The 24,927-nt window shown below is 52.9% G+C and overlaps 1 protein-coding gene across 1 annotated transcript in view; it reads right to left on the bottom strand.

Moving 5' to 3' along the window:
• Positions 1-14,503, bottom strand: part of BEAN1 (brain expressed associated with NEDD4 1) — a 37,229-nt gene extending 22,726 nt beyond the window's left edge. The window contains exons 1-2 of the mRNA XM_047792152.1: positions 14,424-14,503; positions 5,660-5,766 (exon numbers count right to left, since the gene is read on the bottom strand). Of these exons, the coding sequence (XP_047648108.1) occupies positions 5,660-5,684 (25 nt within the window). The 5' untranslated portion in view covers positions 5,685-5,766; positions 14,424-14,503. The remainder of the gene's footprint in view (positions 1-5,659; positions 5,767-14,423) is intronic.
• Between the last annotated feature and the right edge of the window lie 10,424 nt (positions 14,504-24,927).

Here is a 24,927-nt window from a genome sequence, read left to right as displayed (position 1 = left end):
TTGCTGTTTCTTTGAGCCGCTCCCGCGGCATATGGAGGTTCCCAGGCTAGGGGTCTAATCGGAGCTGTAGCCGCCGGCCTATGCCAGAGGCACAGCAACGAAGGATCCGAGCCGCGTCTGCGACCTACACCACAGCTCACGGCAATGCCGGATCATTAACCCACTGAGCAAGGGCAGGGACCGAACCCGCAACCTCATGGTTCCTAGTCGGATTCATTAACCACTGCACCACGACGGGAACTCCAGGATTGAAGGTTTTTAAGGGTTCCCTCAGAGATGCTCTGCAGACACCGAGAGGACATCCGAGTGGAGATTTGGGGTGGACAGGTGGAGATATGAGTCTGGAGCTGGAGATGTAAATGTGGGGGGCTGTCAGGGTGGGGGAGCTGCTCAGTGCCATGAGGTGGATGACGTCGCCCAGGGAGCCCACTGCCAGGGGACGGGGGGGATGCAATAGCTCTGCCAGCTGGGAGTGCTCTGCACAAGCTGGGGGTACTTCTGCAGTTGTTGTTACGGTGTTATTTGCTCAAGCCGAGGTTGATGCCCTCTTGCCAGGGACTCTAATCTAAACGGATTGTGCATTTAAGACTGAGATCAGCTGTCAGATGCTGAGCACTCACTGCAGTCCGACTCTGGGCTCGAGCTGAAGCCTCTGAGGAGGGCCAGCCAGGAGAGTCATGGCCTCGCAGAGTGGACTGTCCACTCCGGGGGGGCGGGGGTGAGGTGGAGGAGAGGACTGGACTCCAGCCTTGTCTTTTTGTCGAGCTCTAGTTTATCTAAAATTGAGTCCTGGAACGACTCCCTGGGATGTATCCCTGCCCCCCACCCCAACTCTCCAGCTGTGTCACCTACATTCTTCCTGTCCTGGAGCTTCAGTTTCTTCAAGTGTGGAAGGGGCACACTGACCTCTCGTGCAGAGATGCTTCCAGGAAGCAGGGGGGCCACATAAAGAAATGATCATAAGGCCTTGGAAGCCCTTTACCTTTGGTATCTCATTAGATCCTCAGGGCAACCCTCTGAGGGGGACAGTCTTATCAACTTCCATTTTATGGGTGAGGAGACTGAGGTTCAGAGAGGCACGACTAGCTGGAATCCCTCCTGTTCCCTTGCCGGCTCCAGGATCGGATCTCAGCAAGGCGTGGACAGGGAGTTCACTGCACAGGCTAATGATCATCGGGTGGTGCCTGCATGTGCTGAGGGGGAGTCTGATGTCGCCTCCAGGCTCAGTAGGACAGAGTGCTGCAATGGATGGGCCATGTCTGCTCTGGGCACGGAAGTGGTAAATGGCAGAATGTGTCCCATCCTTTGCCTTCCTAGCTCTCAAGTCCTTCCTTCTCTTGGCAGTCAAGCCCCTGCAGAGGTAACAGTTCCAATGAGCAGAGCAGAAAACAGTCGTATCTGATCCAAACCCCAGATTCATTTCCAAAGTCTCCAACCCTCTCCATTTTCCTCAATCTGTTACCAAAGACTGGGATAATACTAGGCTGTGGAGACAGAGGGTGGTCACTTTGCAGTCTCTTGAGCCTCTTCGCAGTGCCTGGCACCAAGCTAGAGTCTCCTCCTTGAGCCACATCAAATCTGGGCATCAACCAAAAGGCTATAACGACTATTTCCATTTTATAGGTGTGCAAGTTGAGGTTTCTAGTCGTTACAGCTTGCCCCAGACCACACAGCGGTAAGTGTCCGCGCCAGGTTGTCCTTGAGGCCAGGCACTGTCTACCACATCCCAGCGGCTCTGAGGGACACCCAAGGGCACCCGGAGGCTGGGCTATGATTCCTTCCAGCCTGTGCGCAGCCTGTGAGCTTCGTGGAGACAAGCCCCACCTGGTTTCTCTGTGGATTGGTGAAACCAGCTTGACTTCAGGCTATCTCCCCTGGGGCTCCAAAGCACCCCCCACCCCATTCTGTCCCCTGAGGCCATCCCTGCCTCACGGGGAGCCCTGGGGCAGTGGGGACAAGAGGTTGTGAAGCGTCTGTCCTGGGGACCTGGGTCCTGGGAGAGTCTTGGGCTGCCCTGCCTAGCTGGGCCGGATGGAGACGGCTCCTGAGCCTCCGGCCTGAGGAGCCGGGCTGCTCCTCCTCCTCCTCCCCCAGGGCTTAAGGCCAGGAAGGGCTCAGGGCCGAAGGCCCGCCTTCCCTCTCACAGCCATGGGGCCCATCCCCTCCCCTTGCTCCTCCCCCTGCCTCAGCCTTTCCTCTGCTTGACCCTGCTGGCGCTGTCTCCGTGAGGGGCCAGATGAGCTCACAGGCCTGGAAGGTGAGAGGGGTCAGAGGGGTTGGGAAGGCCGTGCTGTGGCCCAGCCTGGTGTGATTCACGGCCGCCCAGCTCCTGGGAGGTGGGTGCCTGCTCCCACTGCAGCCGGTGTCGGATGCTGCGGAGGCAGGGCAGACCTCTGCCCACTGCCCTGTCCCTTCCTGACCCCCTGAATGCTAACTCCTAGGAGCTGGGTCTTGCTTGGGAGACTCTGGAGCTTGTTCTTCCTTCTGGGGTCTTTCCCTTTTGCCCTTCTCAGTCCACAGCGGGGAGAGGGGAGGAATCCCAAATGGGAACACGCTCTGGCTCCTCTCCTAAGTTTTCCAGCTTTTAATGGGCTTTAGCATCTTCACGTGTGCTGAGCAGGATCCTGTTGTGAGCTACTGAACGTTAAAGCGCTTCCTTGTTAGGTGTCTAAATTCACAGAGCAGGAAAGTAGGTGCTAAAAAAAAAATAATAAGGTGTATGTGTGTCCAGGGCAGAGACCTCCTGGGATTTCAGGTTTCATCCTTCAGTGCTCCCGGCTTAGGCACATCAGGACAGCAGGGCTCTTGTGGCTCTGCCTCCCTTCCAGAACCTGCATGAGGGTCTCTGGTCTGCAGGCTCAGGAGGTCGCCTGCAAGGCACCCGGTTTATCCCGGTTTGCTCACTTGTCCAGTTGTTCCATAAACATCTACTGAGGCAGTGATTTCCAGGTTGGCTCTGAGGGGGCCTGGCTGATGGGGCTGGGTCAGGATGGAGAGCTGTTGACCCACTTTGCAAACCTCAGGGTCTCCGCGGGCAGGTGGCAGTGATGGATGGGTTGGAGGGGAATTGGGGGTGGCCCCCAGATTTCTGGCCTGAGGGACTGAGTGGATGGTGGGACCCTAAACCAAGACCGCAAATCAAGCAGAGCCGGCCTGGAGGGAGAGGTAGGGAGTTCAGTTCAGGCTGAATTTGAGCTGTGGAGGAGGGGCTGACCAGGGGAGAGGGGCTGCAGAAGGCAGAGGAATCAGAAGCTCAGGTAGAAACTGGGGTGGAAGCTGCTGGCCTAGAGGCTGCGGTGGAAAGCAGGGTGAGGACAAGAGGGTCTGGAGTGTTTGGGGAGAGAAGGCCAGGGCGGGGTTGGAGCCAGGGCAGGGGGGCGGGGGGACCCAGTATCCCAGGGCAGGTACCTGAAGAATCCCTCCCCCACCACCAAAGGAGTCCACGAATGGATAATGGATGGTCAGACCCCAGATAGGCAGTCGGGCGGGAGCAGAACCTAGGGGAGGAGTCACCAGGAAAGTTGATGGGGACCAACAGGGTCAGATGCAGCTGAGAACTGGAAACTCTGGGATGGACTCAGCCACACAGACATCGCTGTGGTGTTGGGGTGGGGAAGCAGACTAGGGGTGCTGAAAGGGGGGACAGTGGGCACTTCTTAGACAAGTTCAGAGAAAAGGTAAAGATTCTGATTGGACAGAGTGAGGCAAGGAACAGAGAAGGGGAGAGATGGAGGAAGGGGTGGGTCTGGACAAGCGTACGGGACCTGCTTTCACCCAGGACCCTGAGCTCCTGGAAGCCACTGGCCTCGGCCACCCCTTCATTTTAGAGATGAGGACAGGTTGGCTAAAGCCTGGGAGAATGTGGTGGCAGAGTCAGGAGCTTCAGCTTCTCCCAGACCCAGCACCTCATCCTCGGTGCCTGACTATGCGTGTATTCATTCGCAGACAATTTTGTGAGCGCCTGCTGCATGCTAGGCGCTGGGCCTGCGGGGGGAGAGGGGGATTCAGAGGTGTGCAGGGACTGCTTCTGAACAACCCAGAATTCAGATGCCTGCATCTGGAGTCCTCAGGAGATAGGTGCACAGAGCCCTGTCCTGGGGTGACAGCCCGTATTAGTGCACATGCGCAGGGCTCTGAAGGGCCTGGCTTGATCCCAGAAGGTTCTGGAAAGCCCTCTGCACTCAGCAGCCCCAGAGTTCTGTACTGCCAGCTGCTCCTGGGGGTGAGGCCACAACCACCCTGACCCTCTGTGGGGCAAGGGTCCCCAGGCTCAGACCAGCTCCCATGGCAGCCTTCTCACCTGGTCTGGGGCTCAGGCTTTGACACCTGCTCAGCTACAACAGCAGCCACGGTGACAACAGTAACAATGGCTTATTGAGCTTGTCCTGTCTATCAGAAATCTTACAGCTCTTGATCTCTGCCTTCTCTGTACCCACGGCAGCCAGACTGGGCTCCCCCACCCCCCATACCACTCTTTGCACAGTGAACCCCACTGCCACCTCACTCCCCTGGGCATGCCTGGTGATGATCGCTCTCAGACGGGATCGGCCAGCTCCCCCTCCCCCACTACAGCAGCCCCTTGATGTCCACAGATTTGACAACTGGGCTTTCGACTATTTGGAAGAGAGGCCCCCAACCCCCAAGATGTGGGACCTGTAGCCAGTGGTACAGATTCAGACAGACACTGGTGAGTGGGGGTGAGGCAGCAGCCAGCGTGAGCGTGGATGAGGGGCAATGATGAGTAGAAAGAAGGTAGGTCCTGATTTCACCCAGGCTCACAGCCCCGACTCAGTAAGGAGAAGGGACAGGGAGGGCGGCGTGTCCTCCCAATTGCAGCAAGTGACAGTGGATTTGAGGGGGCTTGGGGGACATCATGGGAGCAAGCAGGCAGCCACAAGGAGGAGAGGTGAAGGGGACTCTGTAAGGGTGGCAGCATGAGCTGCTAAAGGTGGGGCTGATGACAACCAGGGGACTAAGCCCAAGGCCTACAGCCTTGAGCCCCAGGGGTACACCTAACTGAGCCTGTTGTCTGGCCGCATGGGTGTCAGGGAGCCATGAGAAGGATGTCATGGGCAAAATCATCTAACGCCATCATTAGATGAAATGAGCTAGTAAACGGGGGGGGGGGGGGGGGGGGGTCTACATGGTGGGGCTGCTCTGGGAAGGGCTTCCTAGGACACCGAACTCCAAGGAGTGTGTTCTGTGGAGCACCCACCCCGTGAGACATTGCTTATGATCGAATTTGGGAAGACCACTGGACTTCCTCTTTCCTATGGAGACTCACAACACAGCGCCACATTCAAGGCTCTGAAAAGGCCTGCAAGAGCAAAATCTACTTGACTTTCCTCACTTAGTATTTCCCACACTCATTTGGCTATGCTTTTTTTTTTTTTTTTTTTTAAGTAACCGCATTAATATCCCTTGGACAAACACTGATCCACACTTTGGGAAGTGCTGATAAAAAAGGACTGGCAGAGTGTGAGGTCTCTTGCAGACATCAGGGCTCTTCTGTGTTGCCCTCCCCCATCCACCATATCGTATCAAACCCTGATCAGACCCCTGGAGCTCTTTGGCCAAACGTCCTACAGACATCCTCCACAACCCTGACTCTGCCCTTTCCTGGCCCCAAGCTGTGGGAGGCTGTGGGGAGGAGACTTACAGGGGCAGGGGCGTTTGAAGGACATGTAATCCTTGGAGCAGAAGAGCGGAGCCAGCCTGCCCAGGTGCACAGCTCTGACTTCTCGCAGGGAAGGACCCTCCGCTCACCTGCAGAGACACAAAAAGGCAGGTGATGGGGGCACCCATCTGGCACCCACTGACCCTAAAGGCTGGGGGCGCTTGTGTCCACTGGGCTGTCAGCCTCTGGGGAGAGAATGGTGACTTTGAGGGCATGTGCCCAGTCTGAGTGGGGTTCTGGGCTCCAGGGTCCTAGAGGGTTCTAGGTCGGGGTGGTACAAATGCATGCTGGGGTCTCAGTGGTGGGTGGAAGGGGGGATATCCTAGAGAGAGCCTTGAGCATCTTATAACAGGCAGGGCTGGAAGGACCCTTGAAGATTAGCCTAGGGTCCTCATTTCACAGAAGAGGAAACAGACCTAGAGAGGGCGAAGGACAGCTTAAAGTCTCATAGCTGGCTTTGGAAGGGAATTCAGAGATGCCTAGCTCAAACCATGCTATCATTAATATTAGCATCATTTTTGTCATCTCAACAACTTTAAGAGGAAGATGCTCTTTTCATTTATATTTTATAAATAAGGCAGTTGAGGCTCAGAAGTTATGAAGCTTTGCAAGGTGCACAGCTTCTCATTATAGGCTGGGACTAGAACCCAGGTCCGTTTGACTCCAGAGCCCACACTGTCAGCCAGCATACTCTTTTGTAAGGCACCTAAAATATTAAATGACCAGTTCAGAAATACGGACCCCGAGAATGAAAACGTCTCTTCCCCAATTCCCCCTCCACCTCCGCATGAACATCCCGGTGTGACACCTGGATGTCTGTGCAGCAGAGGAGCGCTAGGACACTCTAACACCCGTCTGCAATGGAGGAAACATTTTCAGAAAAGTAATCCATCCTCCCATGCTGCTGAAGGTCTAAACCGGTTCGGTCTCTCCTGGTATGTCCCCAGGAGAGTTAGGGAGTTACGGTTCTTATTTCCCAGGCAGTGTGGTCTCTTGACTTGCAGAGAACAGACTGCACCTTTGGATGGACACGGAGCCCAGCAGGCACTTGCAGGGGAAGCTGGCAGCCACAAACCAGCAGGAAAACAGCCTGGCTCCTCCAGGTCCCAGGGGGTAGTGGGCTTCCCGGATCCTGGGGATGACATCATTGTGGACAGAACTTTTCCGTGAGAAGCAGGTCCACAGCTTCCCACCCTTGTCTCCCCAGGAACGTATATATATTCCCCAGATGGGTCCCATGTTTTGACCAAGCCAAACTACACTGACTAATAATTGATTTTTCTATTTAATAAGCAAATCACACACCTATCTTTGTAGAGCTGCAGCCCAGAAGTCCAGTGCCTGAGAGCTAATAGCAATTCTGCTACTTCCTGGTGGTGTAACTTTGGGTAAGCACTTCACTTCTCTGAGCTGCAGCATCTTCCTGGGGAAAGCAGGGTAAACACACTTAACTTGCCTTGAGGATAAGCATTATGGATGGAAGGCCCCTGGCATGAGATGTATGGCTGCAAAATGTTCATTCTGCTCCCTGGGTTGGGGTGGGGGGAGCTGTCACTGCTGATAACCTGGGGGTCCCTCTTCAGGTGGCTCCTTCCAGCTCAGCCTTTCCTGGAGTGAACCCCAGGCTGGCCTGACACCCACTCCCATTCCCCATAGAAACCAACTGGAAAGTTCTGATGGGGGAAGTGGAGGTAGGATGCGATCTCCCCAGGTCTGGTGGAACTGGCGTGGCAGGCTGCTACACTGGAAGATTCACAGAGCATATCAGGGCCTGGGATCCATGCTCCCTAAAATACATGCGTGTACATGTGTGTTTGCTTGTATGAGTGTCCCTGATGCACTGTGGCCACATGTGAGTCTAGTTCTGGGGCTCTGCTTACCTCTAGTGAACTGGCATGGTGCGGGGGCTTAGTGAAAGCGTGCAGAATGTACACTTCCTGTAGGGCTGTCTTGGTGGCATCTGATGCTGTGGAGGCTGCTCGCCACCTCCAATTCTTCAAGCAGTTGTCCCCAAGGTCCTGCTTCTCCTAGAGGCCCCTTGTATTCCCTCTTTCCTCCTACTGTACCTTGTGACTTTTGAGATGAAGGCTGAGGTTTCCCACGGTGTGGAGAGGTGGGAGATGGGTCTCCCAGGGCACACCAAGAACCCTCACCTTATGTCTGATTTTCTGTGGTCAGTTGGGGTGTTCGATGGACAGTGGGCAAGCTCCGCCCCCGGCAAGGGCCCAGCGGGTTTGGCCATGGGTCAGGTAGACATTTACGTATATGGAGATGTTCTGGCCCCCAGGCTATCAGCATCGCTCACATTCTCCAAACGCCGGTGTTAGCGGCATTATCCTCAAATCCCTTTCAGTGGGTCACGTCATTTTCATTGTGTGGAGGAGAAAACCCACGGGCTCCGTGACCTGACCCACCCAAAGTCACAGAGGAGAGGAGGAGGAGGAGGCGCTGCGCATGGAGACTCTTTCGCACGTCCCTCCCCCGCCCCACCGCCCCCCTTGGTTACTGCCAGGGAAACCCCACAGAGATCTGACACCCAGGTCACGTCTCCCATCTCCCGTCGCCCGCCTCACTCAGTACCCAGCATCTGAGGCGAAGCGCGTCCCTGCCTGTGACTCATCTCCGACTGGATTGTCTGGCTGGAAAGTGGAGGGCGGGTGGGCTGGCGAGCTGCGGTTCTCCAGGTTCTGAGGTGGCTGCATGGTGGGCGGCCAAGTCCACCGTCCCCCCCGCTTCGCTTCGTGTCCCTGCTCCCAGAGTACCTCTACTCTGTGGCCCCCCGTGACCCCCAGATATCGGTTCACGAGCTCGTGGTTTAGGCGACCGGCTCCGTATCCCTGGCAGAGGCAGTCACGTAACAGCGCATGCGCGGCAGAGGCGGCCGGACCAGCGGGTTGAGACTCGCCAGGTTCCAGCGCAGGGCGCTTGGTAGCTGGCCTGTGGAAGGGGCCACATCTACGCAGTGCCTACTCAACCCACTGGATGTCAAAATAAATCTCCGTTTTACAGTTGACGACACAGAAAGGAGTCTCAGAAATGAGGGAGGCGGGTCTTTATGTAAGTCTGATGATTTCCCCAATGGGGAAGAATACTCCCTGGCGAGTGTGCGTAAGTGTGATTGCAGGCATACCTCGGAGATGTGGTTTGGTGTTGACGCTTCAGAACACTGCAGTATAGCGAGTCACACAGTATTTTTGGTGTCCAAGTGCTTATAAGTCCTTAGTATGCTATAGGGTTTTTGTTTTATTTCTTTTTGGTCTTTTTAGGGCCGCACCCGCCCTAAAAAGGTTCCCGGGCTAGGGGTGGAGTTGGAGCTACAGCTACCGGCCCAGCCAGTGGGATCCTTAACCCACTGAGCGAGGCCAGGGATTGAACCCACAACCTCATGGTTACCAGTTAGGTTCGGGAACTTCCCCCTTTTTTTTCCCCTTCCTAGGGCTGAACTCTTGGCACATGGAAGTTCCCAGGCCAATCGGAGCTACAGCTGCCGGCCTAGGCTACAGCCACAGCAACTGCCAGATCCGAGCCATGTCTGTGGCAACTCATGGCAACCACAGCTCATGGCAACTCTGGATCCTTAACCTGCTGAACAGGGCCAGGGATCAAACCCACGTCGTCATGGATACTAGTTGGGTTCCTTACCACTGAGCCACAACAGAACCTCCAAGTGGTAATCTTCTTGTAACAGTAAGAACAACAACAACAAGGACAAAATCACTGATAACAGGTTGCCACAATGAATACAGTTAACAATGAAAAAGTTTGAGGTGTTGTAAGAATTATCAAAATGTGACATGGTAAGACATAAAGTGAGAAATGCTGCTAGAAAAATGGCACCAGTAGACTTGCTTGACACAAGGTTGCCCCAAACCTTCCATTTGTAAAAATATGCAACATCTAGGAAGATCAATAAAACAAGGTATGCCTGTGCATGTGTCATGTGATTGAAGAAGCAGATGAACTCAGGAGTGGAGGAGAAAAGGAGTGAGAGGACAGTGGCGCAGAGGCTGGGAGAGGACACGGAAGTTTGCAAACATGTAACTTGGTCCTGATACTAGGAAAGGGATCCAGGTGTGTAACAACCTCTGCAGCAAGGAGACCTTTTATTCCCATGCAAAATTTGGCCACAAGTGTGCTATACTGAGTTGGTCAGGAAATGCCTGGAGACTCCATCATTTACCTGGACTGGCCCTCTATTGGATCAGCTACTCTCCCCAATGCCACCAAAGCCCGACTTCTAAGACCTCCTTTATTGTCTAACTACATAAACCAGCCCATGTGCAAACCAGCAAATAGGACCTGACCCAAGGATGTAGACAGACCGTACGCAGGGTCCAGAAAACACCAAAGAGGACATAGAACAGCACTGCTGCAGCAGCGAAAGATACAAGCCCAGTATCCAATGAGAGGACAGGCTGAGCAAATTGTGATGTACACTTAAATGTGGAATATTATATAGCCATGAAATCATGTTTTTTTAAAGAAAAATTTAATAACAAAAACTTCAGTGTAATATTAAGAGGGAGAAAAACCACCACCAGGTAAGCAGGTTTTAGAACTCTGCATACAACGTGATCCTTAATTTTGTAAGGGAAAAAAAAAACCTAGAGAAGATATTCATACATAGAAAAAGATTAGGAAGGAAATAGACTAAAATATTCACAGTCATGTATTTTCTGGGCAGTGGTGAGATTGAGGAGGGTTTTTATGTTCTTTCATTTTTCAAAATGACTTTCCAAATTTTCTACAATGAACATGTATTACTTTTATAATCTGAAAAAATCATTAAAGTGAAGATTTGAAAAAACCTTTTGTGCTAACAAAGAGTAATTACGTGAATAAATCAGCGATGGTTAACTCATTGGAAGTTTTAAAAGCTAAGTTAATTGCCTCTGAACCTGCCATTTGTTATTGCAAAGATTAAAAAAAAATTAACTTGTCTCTGAACTTACTGATAAGGAGCTTTATTAACATGTTAGGAGCATAATCTCCACTGTTTTTAACCTTCCTCACATTTTCTCTGGCGCTCGAGCGAGTCCTGTTTGCCACCTTTTTGAGGGACTAGTTTCTGCCATGAACCTTAAGGTCTTATTTTCAGGCAAGCTATACACTTGGCAAAAGTAATAAACAGACCTTATGTTTGAAAAACACTTTATAATTTGCAAAGCATACTACGTGCTGGTTAGTGTCTTGGTCTCTGGGTGTGTAAGAGTGAGCAAAATGGTTAAAAGTCTCTGCCTTTGGAGAGCTTACATTATATTGACGAGGGCAGATGATAAACAAATGAGTAAGATAAATAAATGTAGAGGATGATAAGTGCTATGGAGAAAAATGGGAGAAAGGGGATAGGGAATAAATGAGGTGGGAGCTGCTCTTTTCCATTTAATACTGTTTGAATAGGAAAAACAATGAAGGTGTCTTTGTAAATTCTATAGCCCATAGACAGACAGTGGTTGAAGATATCCATGGAGGAAGCATCCCACTAACTAATAACATCTCATCTAAGATATGATGTGCTAATTATTAATTTTACAAACTCTTAAAATTATGATGAGTCATAGTCATGTTTTAAGGTTTTTTTTTTTTTTTTGGCTTTTCTAGGGCCGCTCCCTCGGCATATGGAGGTTCCCAGGCTAGGGGTCGAATCAGAGCTGTAGCCGCCTGCCTATGCCAGAGCCATAGCAACGCGGGATCCGAGCTGCGTCTGCAACCTACACCACAGCTCACAGCAACGCCGGATCCTTAACCCACAACCTCATGGTTCCTAGTCGGACTCGTTAACCACTGAGCCACAACGGGAACTCCCAATGTTTTAAGTTTTCTAGACCTAGCAAAGTTTGTCTTTAACCTCCCTAAGCTTCCGTGTTCTCATCTAGGGACAACTTTAGTACCTAAATCAGAGGACTCTTGTCAGAATCCAAAAAGAAGATGCATATGCTCGGGAAATGGTCTGTGTTCAGTGCTTGTTCATAGTGCAGACCCAGCAAGGCCACTGCGTGGGGTCCATGTGACATTGCCATGTGTTCCCCATATGTTATTTCTCTTGTCCTTACAACTGAACTGGGAGGTGTGGAATATTTTTTCATGTTTTCAGGAGGAAATTGAGGCCCCGAAGGGTAAATCTCTGGCCCAGAATCACATGCCAAAAACCAGGTGGTTCAGCTCCAAGAAGCTGCGCTCTCAGCCACAGCTCTACTTTGCGTCGAGGGGCTCAGGTTCTCCCTTTAGGAGGCTGAGAGCCGACTGCCGCCTTCCCGCCCCTTACTCTGAGCTCGGAGCACTTCCAGGGCAACAGCTCCAGGTAAACGGCCCCTGAGTGTGTCTAACTGGTACTGCCCAGGACTGAAGGAGGTGCCCATATTCCCACCACGTGGCCTACTGGCTGTGTTCCAAATACTGTGTGAACCAGGAGACACAGAGCTCCTAATGAGTTTCTGATCCACTCCTTTGGGAAGAAGAGGCGAGGATTACGGAAGACACAAGGATGTGACACCCCAGTGGGAATGGGGCTGGGTGGGCATAGGCTACAGTGGAAGAAGAGGAGAGAGGGGGTTTCTATGTAGAAGGAGCCGGGAGGAGACGGCCCATTCTGCCTCTTCACCAGGTCCCCCCCCAACTGGCCCCCATACTGGGCAGCTGGGACACAGGTGAGCAGGACTAACATGCGTGTCCACAAGCTGGACATCTGTTTTCTTCCCAGCAACACTTCTGGTCACCTACACCCTCCATGCCACCCCAAGGATTCCAGCATCCCTCCCCAGACCCTGGGCGTCATTGGTTCTACTTTGGGTCTGAAGTCTCAGCTGCGCAGACTAGGGAGACCTCTTCCTGGGCACCCAGCTCTGAATATCGAACCTCTCAGTCAGCAACGGGCTCCATTTCCTCCCCAAGGGTCATCATTTCTGGCGCCTCGTGGCCCAGTTGCCTAGATGAACATATCTCAGTCAGCAGAGGATCAGGGTTAGGACCCCCTCAGACTTCCCGCACTCTCTGCCCTGATGGCTGCTCCCCCTGCTGCTCTTTGCTGCCTGTCTGAACTGTCACCACTGGAACATCCAAGCCACCTGACTGTCTGATCACTCCCCAGGGAAAGCAGCCCTCCTAGGCCCCAAACTCTGGAGTGGAGGGAGGTGTGAATTCTCTGGCACAGTGTGAGCAGTACTTGGGGAGCCCTCCATGGGGACAGCTGACATTAGTCAAGAGCAAAAGAAAGAGTCGATCAGATACAATCTTTCCCAACCTGGATGGAAATGATAGGTTGGGAGGGATGCGAGGCTGGGAAGCAGAGAGCCTGGCGGGGAGGGGACCTCTGAGAAAGGGCTGGCCCTAAGGAGATGGTTTTGCACTGCAGTTAGATGTCATCAAGGCCTTCGGGGAGTCAAAGGCCTCCTTGGAGGGGTGTGTGTGTGGGGGGTTAATGTCCCCAAACTCCTCAGGGGAACTCGCTCTGTTTCAGCATCTATTGGTGCTGGGACACTTCATAAAACATCACCTCTAGTCAATCTGAACTTCATGATGGCTGTGTGCCAAGCACCATGGTAGGCACCCCCCCCCCAGCATCACCTCATTTAATCCTCCCAACCCATCTTCCCCGTGTTTCAGATGGGGAAATTGAAGCTCAGAGAGGTTAGGTATCTTGCTTAAGCCAGGAAGTCAGCCAAGCCCACTCTCTGGTTCCAGAGCCCTTAAACACTCTGCTCACAACAGAATCCTGCCTACTTGTCAGCAGAGGAAATTGAGGCACAGGGAATTGAAGTCACTTGTTCCAGTAGAACAGTCATGATGATTGAGGGGAGTCAGGAGGGGCTTGCTCAAGGCAGGAACTGTGTGAATCAAGACAAGGACCAAGCTCCTGGAGCCCCCGCCTCTCACACCTGTCCCTTGTGCCCTTCCCTTCCCAGCCTGGGCCTGGCCACCCACGCCGGCACGGGGCTTGGGATCAGAAGGGCAGCCCTGAGTCCTCCACGCGCCAGCCACAGGACCTTCGGGCCGACCGGGAGAGGGGAAGGGCTGTGCGAGTCAGCCGTGGGTGAGGTGGGCACTACTAACTTCCGAGGGCTCTCGGAGAAAGACGGCTATACCATTTGGCGCTGCGCAGCCAGTCAGAGCAGCCTCCTCGGACTCAGCCTCGAGTCCCATTTACCGCGCTAGAGAAAGTCTGCCCCAGAGCTGGAGAAGGTGCAGCGCGGACACCCCCTCTCGCCCTGACTGTGCTTGCGATACGCCAGCCAGCGCAGCAGGTACTGAAGCGGGGCCACGGCCCTGGTGACCTGCCCGTCGGAGGGTCAAACTTCTGCGCTTGAGGGTCGGGGGTGGGTTCTGCTTCAAACTCCACAAAGCCCAGATCTTCCTCTTCTAGCCCGGCCGTAAGTGCGTTCTAATTTCCCCTTCTTAGGTAGGATGTTCAGGGGTCCCCCAAACCGAGGGCGGGGTCGTGGAGATGTCTTAACGCGGGATAGATGTTGGTTTGGGACTCGCGTCGGGCAAGAATCTGGGAAACCGCCCTTTCCCCGCGTGCTCAGGGGCCAGCCTCGGGTCCCGGTGACCCGCCCGGGGGCGCGCGGGTCGGGGCTGGGGTCCGCGGGAGAGCGGGGATCCGGTTCGGAGCGCGCTGCGGTTCCACCCCGCACCGCGCCGAGCGCCCCGAGGTGTGTGCGTGCGCCGGGGCGCCGCAGAGCGCGGGGGAGTGGGCCGGGACCCCCTCCCCGCCCCTCCCCAGCACCGCCCCCGGCCCCGCGCCCCTTACTCGGCTTGGCTGCCTCGCTCCGATCCGTGCGCCGCACTGCCGGCTCCAGCTTCGGCTCCAGCACGGGTTCCCGCTCTGGCTCCGCTCCCGCTCCCGCTCCGGTTCCCGCTCGGATGCCGCTGCGCTCGGGCTCGGGCGTCGCGGGGGGCGCGCCGCTCTGCCTCGGCCTGCTGGGCGCGCAGGGGCGGGGCGGGGCGGGGCGGAGCCGGGCCGGGCCGACCCGGTGCCCGCGATCCCCGGCCGAGGCGGCGGCGGCGGCGGCTTCCCGGCCCCGGCCCTGCCCTGCCGCAGCCCCGCCCGGCTGCCCGCCGGCCCCGCGCCGCCGCCCACGCCACGGCCGCCCGCTCCCGCCGCCCTGCGCCGGGGCTCCGGGGCCTCAGCAGCGCTGGGCCGCCGCCCGGGTCATTCCAGAGCTGGGGGGACGCGGCGGAGGGCGGGGGACGAGCCGCGCCCCTCTGCGCACAGCCAGCCCGACACCCACACAGCGGCAGGCGGGGCGGCGCGGCGAGGAGGCCGAGAGATGCTGGGAGGCCAGCGTGCCAGCCAGATAGACAGCGTGTGTAGAGAATGATATACAGACAGGCGGGAGCAGAGGAGCGCAGACACACAGACATGTGCAGAGAAGGGTAGACAAACGACATGTGCCAGCCGGGTTTGTCAGAGGCAGTCCTGGGCCCTCGAGCAGGGGACCCGTGTCACGGCCACTGGGAGGGGCGGAGGAGCCTGGCAGGGCCTCCTGCTCCCAGTTGCTGCCGGCGAGTGGTGAGTTCAGGGGTGTGCGGGGATGTCAGCTAGACCCGGCTCAAGCCTTCGGCTTCTGAGCAACCAGCTGGCCTATTTCTTGCCCCCGTCACCCAAGCCTGTGCCCTCTGTACCCGCTGGACACAGAGCTCTGCCCTGGCAGATGCATGCCTGCCTGCCTCAGCGGGGGTTTGCTTCAAGAGGGGTTCCTGGCTTTCAGGACCTGCTCTGGTCCCCTCTCCTGTGGGGCCTTCCGCAAGCCCATCCCATCTCCCAGACCTCCCTTTCTTCATTACAACAGGGCTCCAGTTTCTTGCAGCCTTGCTTGTGTGGATGCGTTCCGGTTATCTGTGGAATCGCTTATTTAATCTCCTCTACTTAGCTGGAGGGACGCCCTTGGGGACCTGCATAGGGTATGCCCTCTAAATTTGGGAAATGAATTGATGACATATTTTGTTGATTCTTCTCCTAACTCCCATTATGTTGATGGCAGCTAGTAAGTGGTTCTCAAGAATTAAACATGAGGTCAAGGAGCTGCACAAGTTGTTGACAAAACTTGGGAAACGAGAGGAGCCATGCAGATGGGGTGCAAGAGAAGCCAGGAAGCCATTGGCACTGCAGGGAGGGTGGGGACAGAGCAGGCTCTGGTGGAGAAAACAAACTTACTCCACACCACCTCTGCCAGTCAGCATGTCTTGGGCTTCCCTGGGTGGAAGCAGAGGGACCTAGATGGTCTGGAGCCTTGGTGGGTGAGGACACTTCCCACCCTCCTTTGGTAGCTCTTCATTCTGGGCTCTCCCTCCTGCACTGCCTCCCCCATACCCCCAGACGGTGGGAGGAGGTCGGACCCAGGCTGAGGGAATCCCAGCTCCATCTGGGGCTATGATGGGGGCATATGTGCTGTGTGGGGGATGGTGTCGGGGTGAATGGAGACATCCCACAGAGTCCTAAGAAATGGCACCTGAGAGGTCCTTTGTCCAACCCAGGTATTTATCCTATGGATGAACAGATGAAGGACCTAGAAAAAGGAGGGGTGAGGCCAGGGTCAGAGAGCTAGGACTGGAGGCTCTAGGACTCCCAGGCCAGGGCTGTGCCTACTGCACAACTTTGCAAAGGTGACCTTGACCTTCCTGAGCAGGCACCTGGTGATCTGTGCAGGATGGCTATTCCATTGAGGGGTTTTACCAGCAGTCTGTCCACTTGGGCGAGACTGTGGGTATGTGTGTTTTGTGGAAGGCTCTAGCCAGAAAGAGTTCATCCCCCTCCACTCTCCGCTTGAGCATCGCTAGTCTGGCAAGTCCGGCTTGTTCTTCACACTGGAACCCACAGCTGGTTTCCACTGGGCGCGGTGATGTTGGGTTTAGCTTTGGGGAGTTGGTTTGTGTTGATTTGTCTATCTAGCTATCCATCCACAGTTACCTATCAGTGTAGGTCACTTGAGAAACATCAAAAAGCAAAACAAGAACAGAAAAATTGGTCACTGTTAATGTTGAGGCTTCTTTATCTTTCTAATGTCACTACGCTGCAAGTGTCCTTACTAGAATGCGCTTGCTCACACTCCTCTCCTCTGTCACATTTTTCATGGCTGCCTAGCATTGCATCAGATGGCTGTACTATATTTTATTTAACTAATCCTCTGTGACTCGGCATGCAGTTTCAAGCTTTGCACCTTCAAGACACCACCACAGTGAACGTTCTTATGGCTGAGTTTGTGCGTGTCTGTGATTATTATTATTACTATTTTTATTTTTTGTCTTTTCAGGGCCGCTCCCGTGGCATATGGAGGTTCCCAGGCTAGGGGTCTAATCAGAGCTGTAGCCACTGACCTTCGCCACAGCCACAGCAACTCGGGATCCGAGTTGCGTCTTCAACCTACACCATAGCCCATGGCAATGCCGGATCCTTAACCCATTGAGCGAGGCCAGGGATCGAACCCGCAACCTCATGGTTGCGGGAACCATGGTTGCTGCACCACGACGGGAACTCCTGATTATTCTTGATTTCAACAGCTATCTTCCTGTATATTTTGAGGTGTTCTTCCCATCCCCCCTTCTTTTTTGAATGTTCCCGGGCAAGGGATTGAATCTGCCCCATAGCAGGGACAACGCGGGTCCTTAACTACTAGGCCACCAGAAGACTCCGAGGCTTTCTTCTGTTTGGGGTCGGAATTGTGGGCCTTCTGGGCACCAGGGAAGCTCAGTGGCGTTTAGTGTCTGCCAGGTCATGAGCAGGGAAGGAGGTTAGAGGGAGGGTCAGGTGGTGCCATCTCGGGACACTGAAGGGCCCTGGGAGTCAAGTCCCAGGCTGCAGGGACCTGCCCTATGGTGTGCTCTGTATTACCCCGTCCCTCGAAGGGTACAGTCACCTTATCAATTTGATTGTTTCGGGGAATCTTCTGATACTAAGGGTGGAGGAGGGGAGGGGAAAAGGCCAGCAGGATGGTCTGGGGTCTGGCAGAGGGGGCGGGGGGGTCGAGGAGGAAGGGTATCTGTCTAAAAAACCCATCACACCCTTCAGAAAGGTTATCTTTTTTGCTAGTACATCCCCTATCCAGAGTTAGGTCAGAAGCATCTTCCCAGGAGTTCCTGTGATGGCCCAGTGGTTAACAAATCCGACTAGGAACCATGAGGTTGCGGGTTCGATCCCTGCCCTTGCTCAGTGGGTTAAGGATCTGGCCTTGCCGTGAGCCGTGGTGTGGGTCGCAGACGTGGCTTGGATCCCGCATTGCTGTGGCTCTGGCATAGGCCGGTGGCTACAGCTCCGATTGGACCCCTAGCCTGGGAACCTCCATATGCCACGGGAACGGCCCTAGAAAAGGCAAAAAGACAAAAAAAAAAAAAAAGGCATCTTCCCAGCCTTGAATTATGTCACAAAGGGCCCAGGTCTCTAGATGGCCTTGGCTTTGCAACGTCACACAGCATGTTCTAGAAAGAGAGTAGGTGAGGGAGGAAAAGCTATCCCACCAATTTTTCTAAGACATTTTTTTCTCTTGCCCTCTGACTTTTGCTAAAGACCCCCTCAAATGCATCTCAGCAGCGTGAAGGGAGGATGGAGCAAGAGACAGAGGCTTGGTTGGTGCCTGGTGCGGGGCGGGGTCAGGAAGCAGAGCCCACCCAAAGCCCAGGGGCTCAGGGCGGTGCTCACGCCAGAGGGCGGGGCAGAGAAATAGCTGTAAAACCTTCTGCAGGTGCTCTCTCTGCTGAGACCTTGGTTTTGTGCTTTCACCCCACCTTACGGATGAGCAGACTGAGACCCTCTGAATTTAAATGACTTTCCAGAGATGCACACGTGATTAAGCCGTGCCAGGTAAGCTGATGGGACACTTTCAAATAGGCAGAAAGGATGACCAGGTGTCCGTCTCATTGAATGTTAGGTGTTCTGTGGCACATGGTTACCTGCGTACCTTTCATGGTCTCTGAGAGTTTTTTAGTCTTCTGTTTTCTTACGGTATTTCTTATTTTGGAAGTTGTAGAAAACTGATTGTAATGTATCGTCCGTGGCGATGCACATGCATTTCATCAGGTGAAGTCCATTCAGGGCTTGCTGGGGGAGGGGCAGCTACAAGCTGTACCTGCGGCTTCACTTTGGATCCTGTCTGGGATTGTGTATAACATCTTTTTGGTTCTCTCATTGATGAATGAGTTAAGTGAAATCTTTGACATGTGCTCATTTTATATTTGTGTAACAGTCATGATTTTATCCATAAAAAAATAGACCCTTTGACGGCAGGAAGCTTGGGATTGCATCCAGATGGATCGGTTTTACTTCAGAGCTTTGCCTTTCATTGGAGGCACCAGGGTCTCGGGCTCCCGGAACAGAGGGATGTTGGTGTGGGTTGGGTTGGTCGCCCAGGGCTCTCCTGAGGGGGATGGGGTTTGGGGAGCTGGGGGAAGGGTTTAGAGAGCCACACCTGTAGAAGGCTTTCCCGGATGGAGGGGTCCTGGGGTCCTGGAGTCCTGGAAGGTGTGTGGAGGCCGGCGAAGCGGCTTCTCTGGATCAAGGGTGGGCTCTGCAGTGCCACGTGCAGACAGAGGATGGAGGCAAGCTTCTTGGTAAGGAGGCTGCACCTGTCGGCAGTGGGGAGCCATGGCTGGCTCCAGAGGGAGCAAAGAACTTAAAGAAATGAATGTGTTGTGAAGGCTGGGCCCTGAGTTCCTAAACCCTTCTGCGCATCGAACAGGCCCAGGCCGCACTTTCTCCTGGGTGGAGGGCCGAGGCAGCCTGCCCCTCGCTGTTTCAGGCGGGAAGCCACCTTCCAGATCCCTGAGAGAGCTCTGCGGGTGCCAAAGTGTAACAGGTGGCCCTCCTCTCTTATCCCTGGGGAGCCTATTTCTGGGCCTGCTTGAAGGTTTGTATCTGGGGTAGCGCTTATTTCCGGCTAGCTGGCTCGGGAGTGAGCAGGGGCTGCATGTGGACCCTTCTGCTGCGGTTTCCAGCCAGTCAGGATGTGTCCTCCCAGCAGCCGTACCATCTGTCAGCTGTGCTACGTCCATTATTTCATCCTCCCAGTGTCCCATGGAGGGGATAATATTTTCTCCATTTTTTTTCATGCACAGCAAGGTAGTTTATGAAGGTCAAGTAACTTGTTCAGGGTCACATAGCTAATTAGGGGCAGAACCCAGAGTTGTGCCCAAGCCTGCCTGACCCCCAAACAAAGCCAAAATAGGTACAGTCTCTCCTTTTTGGGGCTCACTGCCTAGAGGAGGTGCAGACATCGACCAAGGAGTGGCAGAGGTCAAAGTTGCCATGGTGAGACAGGCTGCAAGTCTGGAGAGCATGTTGAGTGCGTGTTCAGGACCTTGGGTGGAACGAGGCAAGGGAAGTGAGCAGGGACCAGGGCTGCTTTTGGTCTAAAGAGCGGTGGAAGGCAAAAGAGCATTTTAAACAATATTGGAGGCATGGTGGTGGCCTAACCAGACCTGCATTTTGACCACAGATTCCTTGGTGGGGTGGGGTGGGGGTGGGGCAGACAGAATGGAAGTGGGGAGGCTGGAGGGCTGGGGATCACACCAGCCCAGGAGAGAAGTGCTGCTGATTCTGGAGATGGAGAGAGATGGACGGATTGGAGATAGATGTTAAAGGTAAAATCGCTAAGACTCGGTCCTGGCTGGGGTGTGGGGCTTGAGCGAGTAGATGGAATCAGGGATGATGCCGAGATTTCTGGTTGGTGCAGGGCGATAGACAGTGTTGCCGTTCACCGAGGATCTCAAGACTGGAAGGGATTCAGTTTGGAGAAGAAGAATACGAGTTTGATTTCACGCTTGTTGAATTTCAGAAGTCGCTGGCAAGTAGCAGAACTCTGGAGGTGTCCAGCCTGCAAAGACAGCCTAAGGACTGAACCCTAGGCTTAGACATACATGCAGGCAGCATAGTCGATTGAGCCACCCATGTATCCATTTATTCATCTCTCCATCCAGTCATCTATCCTTCCATCAATCCACATATCCTTTCTCCTGTCCTCCTCTCATCTGTCCATTTATCCACTCATTCATCCATCTGAACTGCCGCTAACTCACCTGTCCCTCCTCCTGTCTTCTAGTCCATCCGTCCGTCCATCCATCCCCTTGAACATATCTCAGTAATATGAAGGTGAGATGAAAAAAGAGGTCTTGGTTAATGCTTAGTGGTATGTGGGGACAATGGCAGGGCCCTCCTAAGGCCAACAAGCTCAGAGGTGGTCCTGAAGGAGAGGGAGGAAGGTCAGGGGGTGAAAACCTGAGGCAGCTCCTTTTGGAGCTGCTCTCTGCTGAGAGCTTGGAAGGTTTTGTGCTTTCTCCCCACCTTGCAGATGAGACTGAAGCCCTCTGAATTTAAGTGTCTTTCCAGAGATGCACTTGTGGTTAAGCCAAGCCAGGTAAAATTGGCTGAAAAGATTAGCACGTGTCCTTCTAATTGAATATTAGGTGTTGCTTGGCACATGGTTATCTGTTTCCATAGGAGTTTGTAGCTTTCATGGTCTCTGAGCTGTTGCATTATTTTGGAAGTTGTTGAAAACAGAATGTAATGGAACCTGTTCTTGTCCATTGAGATGCAAATGAATTTTATCAGGTGAGGTCAATTGATGTCTTGTTGCGGTGGGTGGGCTAAAACCTGTACTTAGGGCTTCACTTTGCATCCTACTTTGAATCGTATATAGCATCTTATTGGTTCTCTCATTAATTAATGAGTTAAATGAAATCTTTGATATCTGTCCATCCATCCGTCTAATCTTCCTTTCATCCTTCCACCTCCATGTCCTCCCACAACCCACTTATTCTTCTTCCAATCTATGTACCTCTCCATCTATCCATATAAACTCGACTTATTCACCCATCTGCTCATCTGTTTACCCCGTCTGCATCTATTTAGTCACATATCTTGTGCATACTTTTTTTTTTTTTCGGTGGCCCTGTGGCATATGGAGTTCGTAGGCAGGGATCAGATGCCAGCCGCAGCTGCAACCTAAGCCACAGCTGTGGTCAACCTGGCTCCTTAACCCACTGGGATTGAACCTGCCTCCAGCGCTCCCAAGACATTGCTGGACCCGTTGTGCCACAGTGGGAACTCCCCATGCATGCTTACTGATGCCCACTGCAGGACCAGCACTCTGCTGTATGCTGGTGGAAAAAATGATGTAGGGAATGAGGCCTCTGCTCTTAGGGAGCCTGCAGTCTGGCAGGAGAGGCAGACGTAGAAACCAGTGTTCACTGAACAATATATTTTCTGTGCCAGACGTGCACAGAGAAAGGCCACTTCACCCAATCTGAGGAGGTCAGAAAAGGCTGCTCTGAGGTTGTGTTCCTTGAATTGAGCTTAAAGTTTCAGATTTCACCAGATGGACAGGTTTGGGTGATGTTCCAGGAGAGAGTAGCTTGGGTGTACAATGGCACCGTAGCTGTCGAGAGACCAGCGTGATTCTAGGGACCCAGTAATTTGGACTAGTGGGAGTGCGGTGAGTGTGACTGAGTGGTGTGAAGACTGGGATGCCGGTCTGGAGTGTCCACACCATCACTTGATCCTCCACCTCCGCAGACACCAAGTGGGTGTCCAACCACTTGATTCAATTCTTCGACTACCCAGAGTTAGCACGGACTTGGCAGCTGAAGGGCGCCGTACCACAGGACCATCCCCACTTTAGATGCCAGTTGTAAAGCTACCCTTTGGTTATAAATAGAGGGCTCTCATGATCCCCTCCTTGGGTTCAATAATTTGCTAGAACGGCTTCCAGGACTTGGGGAAATGCCATACTTAGGCTTACCAGTTTCTTACAAAGGATATGACCAGGAGCAGCCAGATGGGAAAGAGGCACAGGGCAAGGGCCAAGGGTGGGCAGCAGTGTGTCAGCTTCTGTGACCTCTCTGGGGCACCACCCTCCCTGCACCTCACTATGTTCCCCTGCCAGGAAGCTCATCAAATCTCATTGTTGGACAGTTTTGATACAGCTTAATCTCCAGCCCCCACCTGCTCCATCCCTTTTCTGTAAGTCAGTCGGCAGGACGGAGATGTCCAACCCTGTAATCACTTGGTATTTCTGGTGACCCTAGCCATCCTGAGGCCACATGGGGGCCCCACCCTCAGTTGCCTCAGTAGCATCAACTCAGGTGTGATCGACGGGCATGGTAAGATTAACAGATGGCACTCCTGTCACTTGGGAAATTTCAAGAGTTTTAGGAGCTCTCTACAGAAACCAAATATTATAGCAAAAGATGCTTCACACTCAGGAAGTTACCTGGGTTTTAGTTGCTCTGTGTCGGGAACCCAGAACAAAGACCGGAGAGATGTCTCATTATACTGCAGCAGATCGTAAAGGCCTTTAATGACAGTCTGATGCCTTGAATAACAGGCTGAGGGTCTTGGGGCCTATGGAGGGGCTTTAAGGAGGGAATGACTTGGTCACACCTGTGTTTTAGAAAGATCTCTCTGGATGACTGGCTGGGATATGTGAGTGCAGAGGGGATCAAATGGTCCAGTCTCTGTAGAATGAGGACTTGGACAATGATGTGCTCTCGATGCAGCCCCTGGGGTTGACCCCAACCCCCATGTTAGGCCTGGGCCCAAGCCCAGTTCTTGTTCCACTGACCCTGCGAAGCTGAAGTCAAGGCAGCCGGGCTGAAGTTGTGGCATCGGAAAGATGCAGGGGTTTTCCTTTTTCCAGAGTGGTGTGCGGTGTGCCCGAGGTCTTCAGTCTTGTCGTGGTTCCTCTCCAGCTTCAGGGCTGCTGTGGGACAGCCAGTGTGCTTTTGTGAGTTGCACACTGGCTTGTCTGTCAAGGTCACTAGGAAGGATCTCAGTTCCATGCCCCATTTTTCTGTCTCTGTAATTTGCATCCACAGAACCCGTTAACTTCCCATCAGTCACGCCGTGATGTTTCCTCTGGCCCCAGCGAAGTCTCCATCCCACCAGGCTTGCTAGTGACACCTGAGAGTAGCTCAGGCAGCGCTGCTACGGGGAGTCAGTCATGGCCCCAGTTCTCAAAAAGCTTGCAGAAGAGGTGAAAGATTGATCCGAGGGTCCCCTTGATTTGGACCAAGAAACACCAGTATGTGGAAGGGGAGAGAGTTCAGGCTGCAGAGTCGGGTGGGCTTGGGTTTGTGTCTTTGCTCTGCCACTCACTGGATTGTGTCCTTAGAGAGGTCACTTCATTTCCTCTGAGCTTCAATTTCTTCATATGTAGAAGGGAAAAATAAAATGTATCTATCTTACTATAGAGTTTTTCAGGTAGCAGCTAATGCAACTAATGGGAACCAACTTGAACCATTTTAAGCAAAAAGGAGAATTTACTAGAACCCAAGTCTGGGCTTCCTGAATCCCTAGAGTAGGGAAGAGAGAAGCAGATGGGAACTCAGGCAGGACTCTGCCTCTTATCTCTGCAGCCTCTGCTCAGTCTCCTAATTTTTCTGGCCCTGCAGACCCTCTTTCTTCATTCCTTCATAAAAAAAGTCTATGCCGCAGCTTAGGAGTGAGTTCCTAGCAGGTCATTTTAACCACAAGCAGACCTGACTGACCTCTTTGAGACACAAGTCCAAATTCCCAAGAGTGAATCTGATCGGCTGAGTTGTATCTCATCCATTGAGCTGTGACAGGGTTGGGGGGGCATACAGCACAAATGTGGCAGCTAGTGGACATACACATAAGCAAGGGGTAGGATTTTTTTTTTTTGAGATATAGTTGAGTTACAATATTATATTAGTTTCAGGTATACAGCATAGTGATTCAAGTTTTAGAGATTATACTCCATATAAAGATATTATAAAAATTGGCTATATTCTCTGTCCTTGTAACTTGTTGGTTTTGTAGTAGTTTGTACTCCTAATCCCCTACCTCTATTTTACCCTTCCCTTATTCTCTTTCCCCACTGGTAACCACTGGTTTGTTCTCAATTTGTCTGTGAGTCTGTTTATGTTTTTTTATATTCTTTCATTTGTTTTTATTTTTAAGAGTCCACATATAAATGATAACATACAATCTTTTTGTTTCTCTAACTTGTTTCACTAAATGCAATACTGTCCAGGTCCATCCATGTGGTTACAAATGGCAGAATTTCAGTCTTTTTTGTGGCTGAGTAATATTCCATTGTATATATGTACCACATTGTCTTTATCCATTCACATGTTTATGGACATTTGGGTTGCTTCAGTATCCTGGCTACTATGAACAGTGTTGCTGTGAACATTGAGGTGCATGTGTTTTTTGGAATTAGTGTTTTCATTTTCTTTAGATATATACCCAAGAGTAGAATTGCTGGATTATATGATAGTTTTAATTTCACTTTTTTTAAGGACCT

This window comes from Phacochoerus africanus, chromosome 8, assembly GCF_016906955.1.
Source record: "Phacochoerus africanus isolate WHEZ1 chromosome 8, ROS_Pafr_v1, whole genome shotgun sequence".
In the NCBI taxonomy this organism is placed as follows: Eukaryota; Metazoa; Chordata; class Mammalia; order Artiodactyla; family Suidae; genus Phacochoerus; species Phacochoerus africanus.
The sequence above is the reverse complement of the archived record's forward strand: the minus strand, read 5'-3'. Positions and strand labels throughout refer to the sequence as shown.